General features: G+C 37.2%; 1 protein-coding gene, 2 long non-coding RNA genes and 1 pseudogene across 3 annotated transcripts; 3 read left to right on the plus strand and 1 right to left on the minus strand.

Moving 5' to 3' along the window:
• Positions 1–16,528, plus strand: part of LOC136677908 (uncharacterized) — a 256,856-nt pseudogene that overhangs the window by 87,725 nt on the left and 152,603 nt on the right.
• Positions 246–4,424, minus strand: LOC136679799 (uncharacterized). The gene is made up of 3 exons (XR_010796589.1): positions 4,220–4,424; positions 1,632–1,754; positions 246–1,347 (listed from the first exon to the last, which is right to left on the minus strand). It is a non-coding gene; the product is annotated as an uncharacterized lncRNA (long non-coding RNA).
• LOC136677849 (uncharacterized) lies at positions 4,871–6,727 on the plus strand. Its single transcript, XR_010796438.1, has 3 exons — positions 4,871–5,071; positions 6,052–6,110; positions 6,584–6,727. It is a non-coding gene; the product is annotated as an uncharacterized lncRNA (long non-coding RNA).
• On the plus strand, positions 6,736–10,447 carry LOC136677799 (uncharacterized). Its single transcript, XM_066655449.1, has 4 exons — positions 6,736–6,883; positions 6,977–7,261; positions 7,828–7,881; positions 8,523–10,447. Exons 1-4 carry the CDS (start codon positions 6,736–6,738, stop codon positions 8,705–8,707), a joined length of 672 nt encoding a protein of 223 aa, XP_066511546.1. The 3' UTR covers positions 8,708–10,447.

Genomic DNA, 16,528 nt, shown 5'->3' on the forward strand with positions numbered 1-16,528 from the left:
ATAAGTGTTTTTCGTAAATTAAATATAGTACTTAAGTTTGGAGTTCTCTCGATAGTCTAAAAACAACAGATAAGAAAGCCTATGATACTGGACGAAGATTATTTTTTTTTACCCATTTCCTGACACTAGGACTTCATAAAGACATTAGACTGTTAGGAGCACAAAAACAGACCAGAGAGCCTGCAGATGATGAGGAATCATCCTCAGAATTTTATTAAACAAAGTTTTTTATTGATAGCCCTTCATCAATGTTTCACAGTTAGGAATTCCTGCAACACTTTTTAAATAGATTTCCCACAGGGAACTCTCCCCAGCATATATGAGCATGTTTGGGTTTACAGGTTTTAAAATGATCACATCACACCCTATTTGAGCATGCCCTGTTAAATATGTATGGGACAACTTGTCCGAAGTTAGAGAAACCTTGAAACACCAGTGAAACACATCCATATTTAGACAGTTGGGCACTACTGTGTGTATGGCTGAAGAAAAATAAAATAAATAAAAGCACTACTACAGTGTATATGGGGGCAGCTGTGCCCTAATCTTTAGAGACGTGGGCTTGGGACTGGATGGTCGTTGGATCCATCCAATTAAACAGCTGCAAAATCCACAGCTGAGGTGCCCTTGAGAAAGGCACCTAATCCCCAAATCAGTCCCTGGACTTCCCACTGCCTCTAATCACTAAAATGTGTGTTCAGTATGACAGATGGGTCAAATTTGATTGTAGTGTTGTACCTGGCCATAATAAAACTTTTTTAGTACTACTATTTTACAAATGTTAACCTTTTCAAAGGCTCAGGTGTATGAACACATACACACACAGCAATTAACCATTACATCATGACCACCTCCTTGATTCACGATACACTGTCTATTCACTCAGCTCCACTGACCACACAGGAGAACTTTGTAGTTTTACAATTGCAGTCCAGTCCACATGTAGCTTTGCATACAGAGCAAAGAAGGTATGATTTGGGTTGTAGATCTGAGGCGCTGTTAAGACTGGATCAGTCTTAACAGTGCTGCTGGAGTTTTTAAAGCCCTCAGTGTCACTGTGGGACTAACAATGGTCCACCAACCAAACATATCCAGCCAACAGCAGCTTGTGTCTATAGATATAGGACTAGAGGATGACCAACAACTAGGATGACTATGCAACAACAGTTAAGCTACTGTCTCTGATTGTACATCTACAAGATGAATGAACATGGCAGGCATGTCAAAAAAACTGGACAGTGAGTGGACGAATTTTAAAAGTATTGAGCAGCCACCATCATCCTGTCAGTGTCATTGCAGCCCTGAGAAACCACCTTCATTAAACCTGTTCTGTGAGAGTCCTGACCACTGAAAAGCAAGGTAAAAAAGTATACAAAAATATGCAGATTGCAGATAGATGAATGTAGATACAAGTTAGGTGCATTTTGGGATAGACTGCATTATGTTCATCATTTAAAATGTGTTCAATTATTTCTGTAAGTGTTTAAGATACTGTTATATATAAATACATTAGTAAATATTGGAGACGCAAAAAGCAGAAAAATCACAAATACATATGACCAAAAGCTCCAGAAAACGCTTGTGTATTTTGTTTTAAAGTGTTATTTAATTGGGTGAATGTATGGAAATACATTGAGGTGGTTCGGGCATCTGATGAGGATAGCCTCCTGGACACCTCCCACTGGAGGTAAAAACCAGGCAAGATGAACTGGAAGGAGGTCATTCCAGAGAAGCAACAAAGGCCGGCAATGCACCTGTATGGTTTTGGAGACAGAGAAATGAGCACAGAAGTGCAGAGTGAGCATTTATTACTTGAGTTGTTTCATTTTGGAGCACTTTCGGTAATGCAGTTAGCTGTCTCCTGAGTTTGGAGACATTTCCAGCTTGATCCAAAATAGCAAAATAAAGTCAATATTATACACCCATAGAGCAGAAATAGAGCAATATCCTCATCTTGGTATGTGCTTTTCAACTAGAGATGCCTCTACATCTCAACTACATAGAGAGAGAGAGAGAGAGAGAGAGAGAGAGAGAGAGAGAGAGAGAGAGAGAGAGAGAATGAGAATCTGACAGTGTATTAAATGATACATTACTTTTTTAAATTTACGAATTTTACATTCAGGTAGCAACCCTGCTAGGCCTAATCAGAAAAGTGAACACTGGCATCATCTAGGGGCCTAAGGTCTTTCTCAGGAAGAATGAGAAAACAATATGGCGACATTGCACGGTAGGTGTGTTGTACTATTACGTATTAAATGGGTACAAATAGTGGTGTAGCTACCATAATTATTTATATTATTTTATACAGGTAATGTTAAATGCCGTGTAGTATCATGTTCACTGGTTATCAGTAATATATGGGAAATACATTTTATACTGCTAATATGCAATAGAATGCTGTATAGGAATGCTATTAAAAGTGGCAGAGGGCTATACTATAAGGTTTAGTGTGCCTGCGTTCTGGTGCTGCAAGTCTCTAACATGTTAACATTAATACCTTAATTCTATCCTGTATCTATTTTGCTTTTTAGGACACACATTTAAAACACTTGGTCTGTTTCATGACATCCAGGCTCACAGTACTTGTCCATTCTGTAGAAAGTGTGATGAGTGCACCCAGGACCACATCTCTAAAAACATCAAGTATTCTGTTTTTTTTTTTTAAAAGATGCTAGCAATAGTAAGCAGTCTGTTTCTAATCTGAATGTCTATGTTAATAAAGGTATATTTATTTTGGTAAATGCTGAGGAAATACTAATGGCCAAAATGTTCCTTTGTGATCAGTGTGATTGTCTAATTATTGAGATTAAAAACTTAAAAAATGATGTGCTGTTTATGATCTGTTGTTTTTGTAGACTTTTGATGACTTGTACAGCTAAACTAACTGTCCAGTAGTAATTACATAATGTTGAATTCTTTTTTCTGTCAGATCTTTTCACAGTGCCATGTTTTTGTGGACAAGTTAAAGACTTAAAAAAAAAGTCGTTAAATAAACACATGGACTTTATTGTAAAGGAGAAAAAGGGAACTGGACTAACAAGACTACTTTAATATATAATATTTATTACATACTGGTGTTGGTAAAATTGTACATGATGATAGTCTGCAGCATATTACTGACACAGCTGCCCTCCTAAAATGAACACTCAAGATAAAGCCAATTTAATACCAAGTTGTAATGTTATACAAAAAATACCACATTTCATTTTGTAAGGATCATTTCTATATGGGGTTTTATGCCACTCCCGATTCATAGATTCCAGTTCTTAAATGGTACAATGTTATATAAATGTTTACATAGCCTCAGACAAATTCCATGTATTGATAATTTAAAAGAATTATGAAAAAAAAACACCATATATATATATATATATATATATATATATATATATATATATATATATACACACATTTTGCATAAGACTGACAAAAATATTTAGGGGAAATCTGGATTATATGTCAGTAGAATTGGATGTCAGCACATATGAGCCTTCATCAGAAAGTCATACATTGTCTTGGTTGAAACGTCAGCTTTCAAGAATTTGACATGCAGTGTTGTACAAGGCTATTAGAGCTTCACGTGCCATAAAGATATTTTAATATATCTAGTAGTCCAGTAGTAATGTTGCCTGGCAGCATTGTGGTATGTCGACGTCTTGAAAGTGGTGGTTTTGAGGAGCGTCGTATACCTCTAAGTGGGAAGAACTTGTAGTTCAGTTGTCCATGAACACAGTGACAGTGGACTGTGTGCGAATAAGGGATGCTATGTTTGTAGCATGTCACTTGTTTGGTCCGTTTACATGCTACTAGCATACATGTGGTAGTTAAATATATAAATAGTTTAAACATCCATATGCTAGCTAAATTTAGTCTACTGGCAGATGTTCAATATGCCAGTGTCATAAAACGGATGTCAATGTCATCGGCATTTGCGCAAAACAGAGGCATATGCAACTGTCAAAAATAGATGCCACTGCCACCCCTACGTAAGGTGCCGATGCCGACCTGCATGATACATAGACACTTACGAACAAGCACAAGAAACCTAAGTAACATACGAGCAGCGTCAGCCCAGCACCAGTTAGCCGCTGCTAATGTCACTGCAAACCAACCTACACAAAAGTAGTCACATTTACCAACAGTTAAGAAACTCTCACAGGATAGGCCCCATTTCCCAACAGCTGCACTCAGCGCGAGCACTAATAAACCAGCGACCTACCGTTGATTCAGCTGCCTGCGCTTCTATACTTCTCAAATGATTGGCTCCAGCCACCAGCACACGTACACTAAAAATAAAGATATCTTAAAATATGCTCTGCCGACTCTTGAAGTTTCAAAAACCTGCCTGTTACTAACAACCAGCCCGCATAAACCTACTAGATTAAGTTCCCTATTAGCGGCAGCAACGCACCAGACGATTCCCGCCGTCCCTTCGTTTAAACAAGGTGGACGTGAACTCATCTGGGTGTGCTCACTTTTCTCTTCCCCTGTGGATCAATATGCTCCCTACCTGGGTTCCACCCAATCTACAGTGGATGTGTCCCTATAAGACCTCTACTGGTCTTTAATGCTGCAAGAGTGCATGTTATCATTACTATACAACACTATTAGGCATTTAGCCATACCACACATAGAATCTGTTTTCACAAATTTGTTAAAAGGTTTGCATGCAACACATATGGAAGCTGATGTAAAATCAGCTTTCAGAAGTGTGTTACAAAGTTTACGTATTTGAATGCATTATACTTTTTGTAGACTTTTATTTTGAAAAGATGTTGCGTCGCTAAAGCGCTTCTCCGCCAGAAGCAACTCGTCGGTAAAGCAGATAATATTTTCACATCTTGTAGCAGTAAAAACATTGAACGCCAGTGTGTGTGAATAAGTTCACAATATGTGGTAGTTGCATTGAAAAACGCTGAGCCAATTTTATTACAGTTGCGTCACCTGATATCTGGTAGTGGAATAGTAAGTTAAGGAAGTTTCTCCGCAGCTGGAAATTGATTTCCTGAGATTTTATATTTTTTAATATATTACCACAGATTCTACTTTGCCCAAGCAGACACACAGAGCAGTAAGTATGGTAAAATATTTAAAGTTCAGGGGAATTTGGGATAATCTGTGTAACTCTGAGTTGTATTCTGATACCGCAGCAGCATGTTTAAATAAACATGGCAGCTTCAAAGAATATTTTCGATTTGTGTATATATACTATGCCACAAGAAATGTTTATTAGACAATTCCCACCGGCAAGCCATGTCCTTATTCCTATTTTTCGTCCTGTGTTGATGTTATTATTTCACAGTCTTGTGTTTAGTGCGTTGCAACAAGAGGAACTTTCCACACAAAATATTCTACACGTACACGGGTGTTTTCCCCATTTGTTTTAAAATATTGTCTTGTCCACACGAGCGCCGTTTAAAATATTTCTGTCCACGTGAAAAGGCAAAAAACATGTTAGTGGCAAAGCAAAGCCTGTGACGCTGGCCGCTATGTCGGATACGGAGCTACTTGTTGAAATGAGCTACTTTGCAGCTGTGCGCATGCTCTGACCAAAATTTCTAATGTTTTTATGTGTTTACCATGTGTTTTACATGATAAGTCTGTTTTTATCCAGTGCATTACACAATCTTAGTTTACTGTTATTATTTGCTTGAGTGTCCCAAAACTGTACACTGAATTAAAAAAAAACCAACATTTTTAATAAAGGGATTTAGGATGCGTATCTCATGCTCCTACACACATGTATGTACTGGATGAAAAATGCAGGGTGTGTCAGAAGCCCAGTATATTTTATACACACACACTGACTACAAGCAAACAGATCACAGGTGAGGATGGTTACATTATTAGCCATTTAAACCAGTGTTTGTCAACTTGTGTGTATGTTATCATGCCAAAATTTCAGGGTATGTAAACTGCAGATCAGGGTCATTTGGGTAGTTTCTGTCATAAATTTAAGTTAAATCTTCTTTCATTTATTTGATTTCTCTTTTTTAATGCTTGTATTCTTGTCTGTGTGTACAATAGTGATTATATTTTATTTCTCTGTAGTTGAAGGATGAACATCTACAAAAGTGTCACACTATTACTGATCATTACCTCCATCCCTGGTAAGTACTGCTTTATTACCTTCAGATTACCTGCTTTATGCGCATCTTAAATACTTCCATATTTACCATCACTTTTGGTTTGTTGATGTTTGGTTTGTTGATATTGGAGCTTCTTTAAAGGAAGAGCTAGTCAATTTTACCACCATAAATATTTAATTTTCTTTTTCTTTCTATGAAGTGCCACTTAAAATTTATTTGTAGTCCCTTGATGAACAAGTTTATGCACTATGCAGCTGGTCCCCAGCATAGTGTTGGTCATGTTTAAAATAAGTTTAATCGAGAATTTCAGACATGTTTAGTCCTTTGGGTGTCTGTATAATGGCTATTTCATAACATGAAGAAGAATAATTGCAGAAAATAATTTATTATTAGGCAATGGCATGACTTTATTCAATATTATTCAGATATATTTTGGAGGAAATTTTATTGTCTTAACACATGCTATATCTCTTTTGTCTTTTTCTCTCTTTCAGTTTATGAATCAATTGTTACATCAATTAAAGTGAAGCTTAATGATAGTGTTACTCTCCCCTGTTCTGGGAGCTGTTCTGGTATGGTCAGGTGGACTGTGTTTCAAAAACCCACAGATATTTTAGTTCAATGTGATCAGACTTCATGCAGATCAATGAAAGAGGGATATCAGATGTTCCACGATCAGTATGTGGAGGGAAATCTCTCTCTCACTATAACTGACGCAGATTTTAGTAAGAGAGCAAGGTACACATGTGACTGTGAGAGTACAGACATCTGTGATGTGAACCTTCAGATTTTGCGTAAGTATACTTCTGTGTTTTTGGTGTCATTAAAGTATCATATTCATTTTAATAAGATTTCTGATTATGGTTTTCTTTTTTTTTTACACCCAGCATCGTATACTCCACTTCATGTAAGGGCCAATGAACCACTGTTGTTGAAGTTGGACATACCAGACACAGTAGCAGTGATGTTTAACAGCACAGCTGGGCCATCCAGTGGTCAGATCTGTTCAGTGGATGGACGCTTATTAGATTGTAAACCTGAATATAAAAAGAGGACATCACTAACATCTGCCCTAGAGCTCAGGGAAGTGGCTCCAACTGATAGCGGCATTTACACTGTAATGGACACCCTTAATACTGAGCCCATTCACATTTACGAAGTAACAATTGAAGGTATGAAATTAATGCAGTTTGTACCACCAAGTCTTACTCAGATTCTTTAAAGTATTACCAAACACATTCTTTTCACTTTAATTGTCTTCCTCCTGTTCTACATTTATTGTGCTCTGTAGTCTGAGTGTGGACAAAAGAAAAATGTACAAGCAGTTTATGCATTAGCTGATATCCCAACATCTAGGGTTTTTCATTTTTTATTTTGTTTTATTATTATTTTTTTATTTATTTATTTGTGATTTTAAACTGGGTTTGCACAGGAAAATGCTATGTGTTTTAAAGGTGTTTTTGACTGATAATGGGATGTCCTTTTAGTGTTAGATCATCTGTGTAGCTTAGCCTCTCCAGACCTTCATTAAAATCATTAAGGGAAATCAACCATTACAGCAACATCTCATTGCAAGACTCAATTGTCTAGTTGTAAAAAAATAATCTCCATCAAGTATTTCATGATTGGCTGTATAGAATGGAGATGCTAATCTTATCACAGGAAACTACAGCAAATATTAAAGAAACTGAAATCTTGAAGATCTTGCATTGTGATATTGTTGTTATGTGTTTTTTAGGTGAACCCAAACCAATCCATAAGCTCTCTCGAATGCCACGCAGCACTCAATACGGTACGCATTGTACATTTTTTTCTGTACTATTTAATTAAAGCTTAATATGTTAAAGCCAATACACACCTCATTCAAAAATTTATTTTCACTTATAAAATATATATATATATATATATATATATATATATATATATATATATATATATATGGGGTTTTTTTTTGTTTTGCTGTTTTGCTTTACATATATAATAATATCATGGAAACCAACATGCATAAGAACATTAAAAATTTCACATACATTCCAATACATTCAACATCAACACTCAACTTCTTATTTTCTCAGAGCACCACCATGCACTACTCAGGATTTTTCTTCTACTTCATTATATTAAATCCAGAACCAGGACATTTTTGCAGTTGAGATGTTTACACTGATAAACAGTGTAAGAGGTAACAATGGTATGTTACCTCTGTTGATAACTCAAAGTGAGGCTTGGAAAAAAATATTGTTGATGAAAGGTTGAAATCTAAATGAGTGTAAAATAAGCATGATATTTATATGCATTCTAACACTGCACATCTGTGCTGAAGCACAGCACTGGACATGAGTTAATGTCTGGTGTGAAGTGACATTCTCTGACATGGCTGATTATTTACAACAGACTTTGGTGCCACATTGAAACTGTTTTTATGTTTTGTAGATCCCCTGCCATGCAAGGAACAGAACACTCTACTGATGTTGGTGTTTGGATTATTCACTGTGGCAATAATAATTCTGGTTTTGATAATCATGGTGGCATATTTGAACTTGAAGAAGGAAAACCAGACACTCCGCATACAACTTGCAAGTAAAGAAATCAAGAACTTAAACTCAAACTCTAGTTAACAGGCTTATGGTGGGGAGCTGAGCTCTCGGTAGTCAGAATAATTAACCCCTCCAAACTTCAAAAGTAAAAAAATATAACAACTTTGTTCATTTACAGAATGTCTGGAGGGGCTAAATTAAAGTGTAAATGGCTGCAAGAAACAACAAAAGTGGCACAGATGAAAATGAGGCAATAAAGGCATTTCAAGTAGGTCTAAAACATAAGCAAATCAGTGACCTTCAGACAGAACTGAAAGCATACTTTAAGGGGGAATTTAAACAGAAAATTAGAAACAAACTGCCTGAATTAAAGCAAGATATCGATGAGAAGCCCTTACAGAGAAGCATCCTCCTCCTGATGCCTCCTAAACCCATCACTGTCAACTCAATTTATAATGAACAATAATGAACTTCTCAGGATCTTTCTACTTGAGCCCATTCTTTTTTCAAATTTGGAATTCTTGGGAGCTGCACATGAGCAGAAGCAAACCAAGTACTCCGACCTGGCAGTTGAGTGCGGGGAGGCAGGCTGGAAAGCCATAATGTGTCCAATTGAAGAGGGGTATTGGCTCCTTTTTGTTGGCTCCTCAACATCATGTCCACTCCGGAACCTGGCTTGGACAGGAGCAGGATACAGGAAGGTCATCAAAGAACTGGCGGAAGAGGCAGAAAGGGCAAGCTTCTGGCTGTGGTTGAGGAGGAAGCAACGATCTGGGGGCCAAACAACACCTAGGGTACCAGGGAGTGGCAGGACAAGATCCCTGAGGTGTACTGGGGTTAAAGGAGCGTAACACCAATGACTGGTGGTCCAAAGCTGATGACCAAAACAAGCTCGCCTGTAGGTGTGCACAATGGCCTCCCCAGGGCCAACCTTCCAGGGAACACACCTGAACTAAAGGCACTGTTGGAGGCGTCAGGTAGCAATGCCAAACAAGTACATCATCCTGTACAATGTTTTGGTTTTAGCCTCTGAGGTTTAGGATTGATATTTAGAACTTATATACATAGATAGATACTTTATTGATCCCCAGGGGAAATTCAAAGTCTCAGTAGCTTACAGACATCACATACAAGAAGCACTAACAGCAATGGACTAAAAAAAAATAAAAAATTCCACTGTACATAAGAGACAGTAGAAGATAGAACATGATACTAAAATACTAAATGCTAAAAATGCTTTATAACCTAAAACAAATATCAAAATCAACATAGATTACTTAAATATATAGGCTGAAAATATACTTGGTATAGTTTCTCAGCTGGTTAGAGGCTGTTTACATATATATGATTTTATGATTTTTATTTTATATCTATTTCTAGAAGTGAATGATATGGCCAAACACATTAAACACATATTTCTACACGTTTTATGAACATTTGGAAGGGTTTTATTTTTTTTTATGTATTTGTTTATTTGTTTGTTTGTTTTGTGTATGTGCTTGTGTTTGAGCATACTGGTGCTCATACCTTTGGTGCTACAGCAAGTTTAGGCACTCTGTTTAAAAAACACACATTGGAGAAAAAAAATTAAAAACAACATAGTTCTTTAAATACATGTGTGTGTACAATTGTTCCCCAAGTAAATTATATTATACTCAGCTTTCTTTCTCTTTGACATTTGCCAATATACGGCCGTATATTTTAGACAACTCCAAGCGCAAATCTTCTTCCCAGAATGTGTGTGAGAGAGAGAGAAAGAGAGAGATATTAAAAATAGATTACTATTTGATTGTATCTTTGAGCACATTCTATATGTTTTCAGAAAGAGGATGATCTGGAAAATTCATTTCACTATGGCTTTATGTTGACACGGTATTGTTTAGGCAGTATGCCATTAAAAGGTGTGTCAGACCCATAGTCTGAGAGAATAGTGATTCTTGTTTGATACAAAATAATGAAATGCTTTGGAACATTTTATGAGGTTATATAATTATATGCACTTTTACAAATTTTAAGGTATTAAACCCCAGAGATTTCTATCCTCTGAAAAATGAACTTCCAGTTGCCATGGGAATTAGCTCACTAGTTTTGCTGTATTCACATTGCTCACGTAGAGCTCCACATAGCCATATGTCAGTGCTTAGCTCACTATGTTGTGAATAATTAAGATGAAACATGGGGGCTATGTTTACAGAGGATTTATGTTTCTTTGTCAGCTACAATATGTGATGCAAGTCATATTTTGTATATGTACTGGATTTGAAGCCTACCATTGGTGGAGACCTTAGAAAGCATGTAAGCGTGTCCTTTTTGTCCATGTTACCATGAATAAAGTATACAGGTGTATGTGCAAAAATTTAATTGTGTTAAAGTGCAGGTGTCAACATGTTTTGAGCCCAACAGCCTTCCGTACGGCTCTACCTGCACAAACACCTTCATGAATGCTAGGGTGGTTCTGTGAAACTGTGTGAGGTTACAATAAGGGAGCCATCCAAACGGCTCATAGAAGCATATGATTCCTGACACCAAACACTTTCAACTGACTCACAGAAAATGGATGGATTTTTTTTTCACAGTTGGAGTGTTATAGGAGCAGTAGAGACCCAAGTGTAAATATAAAAGCACTCAAAAAGTGAGTTTTGCATAATATGTCCCCTTTAAGTTTCTGTTCATATTGTTTTTTGAACATTAACATGCAATGCAGAAGTCTATCTGTCTTATATATTTTTATTATGAGAATAGAGTAAACATATTACAACAATTTATTCTTCCAAAAATCAGAGAAACAAGATTTTAGAGCTTTTTACTCAAGATCAATGCCAAGACAACAAGGTGTCCCCCACATCTAAAGCCTAAATTCTCAAATAAAACACTGTTCCAGTTAAGATCTCTGGTTGCAGAGAACCACATAAATTAGATTTTGCTTTGAAACAATGTGGTTTTGAGACTCTACTGCTAATGTACACTTAACATTAATGAGTAGCTATACCCTTTAATATACTACCTTTAACCATACCTACATACCTCTCAGAAAACAGTACAATAGAGGTAAATTACTGGTCACTAAAGGTTAGAATAGGGTACCACAACAGTGACAGCGAAAGGTATCACCAGAGTGACAGTTTTCTGATAGGAAAAAATGCCTGGACAAGGAGAAAACTGTAGGAAGCGCAACGGTTTATGAAATTTTCCTCAAATATGAGCCAAGCCTGATGTGAGCATTATCATTGAGCAGGAAATTAAAGCTAAACACTGCTGACTCATAGCGTTGCTGCATCAGTATATTCTCTTTGAGAAGTGCCCAATCTGGACTAGTATAGGTCTCTGCAGACAGGAGTTGTGGGCATGTCAAAAGGTGGGTGTTTAAAAAGGTGATATGGGCATGCCAAAAGATTACACCTATTGGCTGATAAATGCTGTCAGTTATACAATTAGACAACAACAGGTTGCCAGTGTTCGTATTCCAACTGCACAGCAGAAAGTTATTAATTTTCAGTCTTCATTACCTTTAATTAACATGTGGAACATAACTTCATACTGTATTTTAGTGCAGTTGTAAGTTGTCATTTTTACTTTGTAGCTTTCTCACTGAACAAATAGAGTCACTGAAAGATGTATACATGCACAGTCTGACTGAAAATTAATGTAATAAACCTTTAGTTTAAATTGTACCTAAACTTTTTTTACCAGTACACATGTACCTGCACTGTGTGTTTTTGATTATTATAAGTTCAACGTCAATGCTTGTGTATGGAGAATTTGGCTGTTTTCTTTGAAATAAATATAAATTGTGCATAAATAGAGATCTGTTCACTTTATAAGCAAATGTGTGCACCATAAACTACAGGGTTTGGACAATGAAACTGAAACACCAGGTTTTAGACCACAATAATTTATTAGTATTGTGTAGGGCCTACTTTTGCGGCCAATACAGCGTCAATTCGTCTTGGGAATGACATATACAAGTCCTGCACAGTGGTCAGAGGGATTTTAAGCCATTCTTCTTGCAGGATAGTGGCCAGGTCACTACGTGATGCTGGTGGAGGAAAACATTTCCTGACTCGCTCCTCCAAAACACCCCAAAGTGGCTCAATAATATTTAGATCTGGTGACTGTGCAGGCCATGGGAGATGTTCAACTTCACTTTCATGTTCATCAAACCAATCTTTCACCAGTCTTGCTGTGTGTATTGGTGCATTGTCGTCCTGATACACGGCACCGCCTTCAGGATACAATGTTTGAACCATTGGATGCACATGGTCTTACTGGTGCAATGTGCAGTTAATGAAGATTGGCCACCAGGCTGCTCCAATTTAGCCATGAAACCTCCCACACTACAATGACACGTGTTTCAGTTTCATTGTCTAACCCCTGTATATTGTTTTAACAGAGTCAGACAACTCCTCCTTTGGGTAGACCAACCAAGTTTCTCACAGACTTCCATCTGAACAGCACAGAGCAGATTTAGTACAGACTGCAAACAACCTTAATTTCTCATCATTTTGCCTTTCTGAAACCACATGTGCTCTGTGTGAGAATTTTCTGTCCCAATTTATATTAAGCAGTGTAGTAACTTTGTAGCTACACATGAACAAAATAGGCAACAACTAGGTTACTACTAATGAATAATACCTCTTACAGATGGATTGCAGTAGTAAAGCTTATGTAATTACATGTTTATCAGCTTCAGTTTTGTCTTTTGTAAATGCACAAGTGGATCAGCATATTCTGTTTCATGTAATTAATGTAATTACACACATGTAATACCATAAGTAATTACATTAGTGATCACACTGGATTTTTTTTTGTTCCAGAAGCGTTTTCTGGCAGGCATGTATTAACTTACATAAATACATTAATCTGGATTTGCCATAGATTCTAACATTTAGCTAAAAATTTGTTATTTTTGAGACATTGTAACCAGTTGCAGCTTTGAACCGTTCTGCAATGTGATAGGACAGCAGATGTCCATTATTTCACAATGTAACATTTATGAAATTATTTAAATGTGTTGCATTATTATTACCCTTAAGCAATTTCTATAATTACCACTCAGTTATTACAAAGTATCTACATAACTATACAGGAACTGTCCACTTATTTTAAATTGTAACTTATACATAATTACTGAGCAATAACTGTGTTGTAACATGGTAAACTGATCATATCATTATACTTTTCTGTAACTACACAGTACTTAAACACTAACTACACAGGAACTGTCCACTTATTTAAAAGTGTAACTTTTACATAATTACTCTGGAATAATCAATCGTTAAAGACAAATTAAAACAAAACTACTACTTATCTCATTGTAACATGTATGCTATTACAACAGAACTGCATAACATACTAAGAGTTATTTAGTACATGTATCCTAATAGTGACAGGAAATTTTTTATGCATTCATAATTTTATCAGTGATTTAAACTTATTTAGACAGGAATTATGGATCCCTGTCTTATCAATCAGCAAAGCACTATATATAACAGCACAAATGAATTCAAATATATCTATTCAGCTTGAAAATGTAAGAAGCATATTTACTGCTTTCTGCAGTTCTGCAACGTGTGCCGATGTTCTGCTCTTTGTACTACTGTTTTGCACTGTAAAAAGAAAATTGCTTCAATCGGTAACAAGTAATTCAATTAAGTTTATCCAACTTAATTTGTTAAGTTTTTTAAGGTTAAACTTAATTGAATTACTTGTTACCAATTGAAGCAATTCAATTAATTTGGATCAACTGTTTTCTTTTTACAGTGTGCAGTTCTATGCAATGATGTTCTGTACCGGTGTTCTGCAGTGTGTACCTATGTTCTGCAGTGTGTACCACTATTCTGCAGTTTGTACTGGTGTTCTGCAGTGTGTACCGTCACAGGAGCCACTGTGCCATACTTCCAGCATTAGTGTGATGAGACAAAAGGGGACTGCTGGGGGTGAACACAAGTCATTCAAAGCACTACATGACAACAGGTGTTGGTGCCATCAGCCTATAGTCATTCAGTACTCTGGTGGAGGGTTTCTTGGGGCCAAGACGATGATGGAGTGTTTAAAATAAGAGGAGACTTCACATGGTTCTAGATTTGTTTTAAATTACTCATGAATGTGTACATAATCTATATTAATGTGATTAATAAAAATTACAGGCTAATTTGTTCTTCATTTCCCATCCTTGGAAGTGCATTGCCCACTTTAGTGTTATATATTTGGTGTTTAACAGGCTTTTTACTAGATAAAAAAAACTGTGCCCCTACCACTGACTGGCAAACAGAGGTGTGCAGATGTGCCCCTTTCATTTCTGTATGTTGCCCAGTACAAGAAGTAAGTAGAAAGGTGGAAAAGAAGAAACCAAACTTCATTGTTGTCTTGTGCGTTCTTTATCTTTGGAATAATGGTGGGTGGCAGACAAACATAATGTGCATTACCAGCACCTACTGAGCTGGAGTGTTAAGTGTGACTTCAGAAGAGCCCTATTTAAAGAAATGTTAGTTAAATAGTCAGTAAGTTAGTAGTTGTTAATGACCTCAACTCCGGGGGACCCGTATGCGCCGCTGCGCTGCCTGGAATACTGCTGACTGCAGTTCTTACTTTACCTAAATAGAGTTAAAAGCATATTCTACCCAAGTACTACTAATGTATCGAAATACTTATAAAGGCCTATTTCATTCATTCATTCATTCATTATCTGTAACCGCTTATCCAAGTCAGGGTCGTGGTGGGTCCAGAGCCCACCTGGAATCATTGGGCACAAGGCAGGAATACACCCAGGAGGGGGCGCCAGTCCTTCACAGGGCAACACAGCCACACACACATTCACACCTACGGACACTTTTGAGTCGCCAATCCACCTACCAACGTGTGTTTTTGGACTGTGGGAGGAAACCGGAGCACCCGGAGGAAACCCACACGGACACGGGGAGAACACACCAACTCCTCACAGACAGTCACCCGGAGCGGGAATCGAACCCACAATCTTCAGACTGAGACACTACCTGCTGCGCCAATGTGCCGCTCTTAGGCCTATTTCACCTCAATTTTAATACTTTATCTCAATACTCTTAAAGTCTTAAATGCCCATTCCACCCAGCTCAACCAGAAATATGAAACACAACTGTAGAATTGGAACATTTTGGCACATCACAACATTATGACCACTTTGCTCCTTCTACACTCACTGTCCATTCCCTCAGCTCCACAGTCCACAGGAGCACCTTGTAGTTTTTTACAAACAAAAGCATGTTTTTTCTGCATGATGATTGGATGATCTGTCTGAGGCTGAATCCCTTTTTGATTGACAGCGAAATGAGCAAATCAGTGACCCTCTGGTGTAAAGATCCATGGGAGCATTACATATTCATTCTGTTCTGAGTTGAACCAGACTTTTCGTAATCCTCTTAGCCACATTTTCTTTGTTAAAAACGACTAGCGTGTGTTTGGAGACTGACTTCTATCACTCTTTCTGACTTCTATCGCAGTTTCTGTCCATCGGGTGCTGCTGAGCCCCTCCACCGTCACAAAGCACTCACAGGCGGACACACTTCACATGGGCCAAGGCCGTTTAAGCAGCCTAGCTCTGCTGGCCATTGAGAGGACACTAGTCAAGTCCCTGGAAAAGACGCCTTGTTGGTACGACAGGGTCACAGATCATTTTCTTAAAAAGGAACGGAGGGTAGAATTTACGTATAAATAAACCGACACATTTTATGATGTAGGCCGAAATTGAGCTTCCCCTCCTTGAAAGACCAGCATCCGCTACTGATATATATATATATATATATATATATATATATATATATATATATATATATATATATATATATATATATAATAATATCCATATATAATATATAGAATCCGTGTGCACGTGTGGGTTTCCTCCGGGTGCTCTGGTTTCCTCCCATG

This window comes from Hoplias malabaricus, chromosome Y (genome assembly GCF_029633855.1).
Source record: "Hoplias malabaricus isolate fHopMal1 chromosome Y, fHopMal1.hap1, whole genome shotgun sequence".
NCBI lineage: Eukaryota > Metazoa > Chordata > Actinopteri > Characiformes > Erythrinidae > Hoplias > Hoplias malabaricus.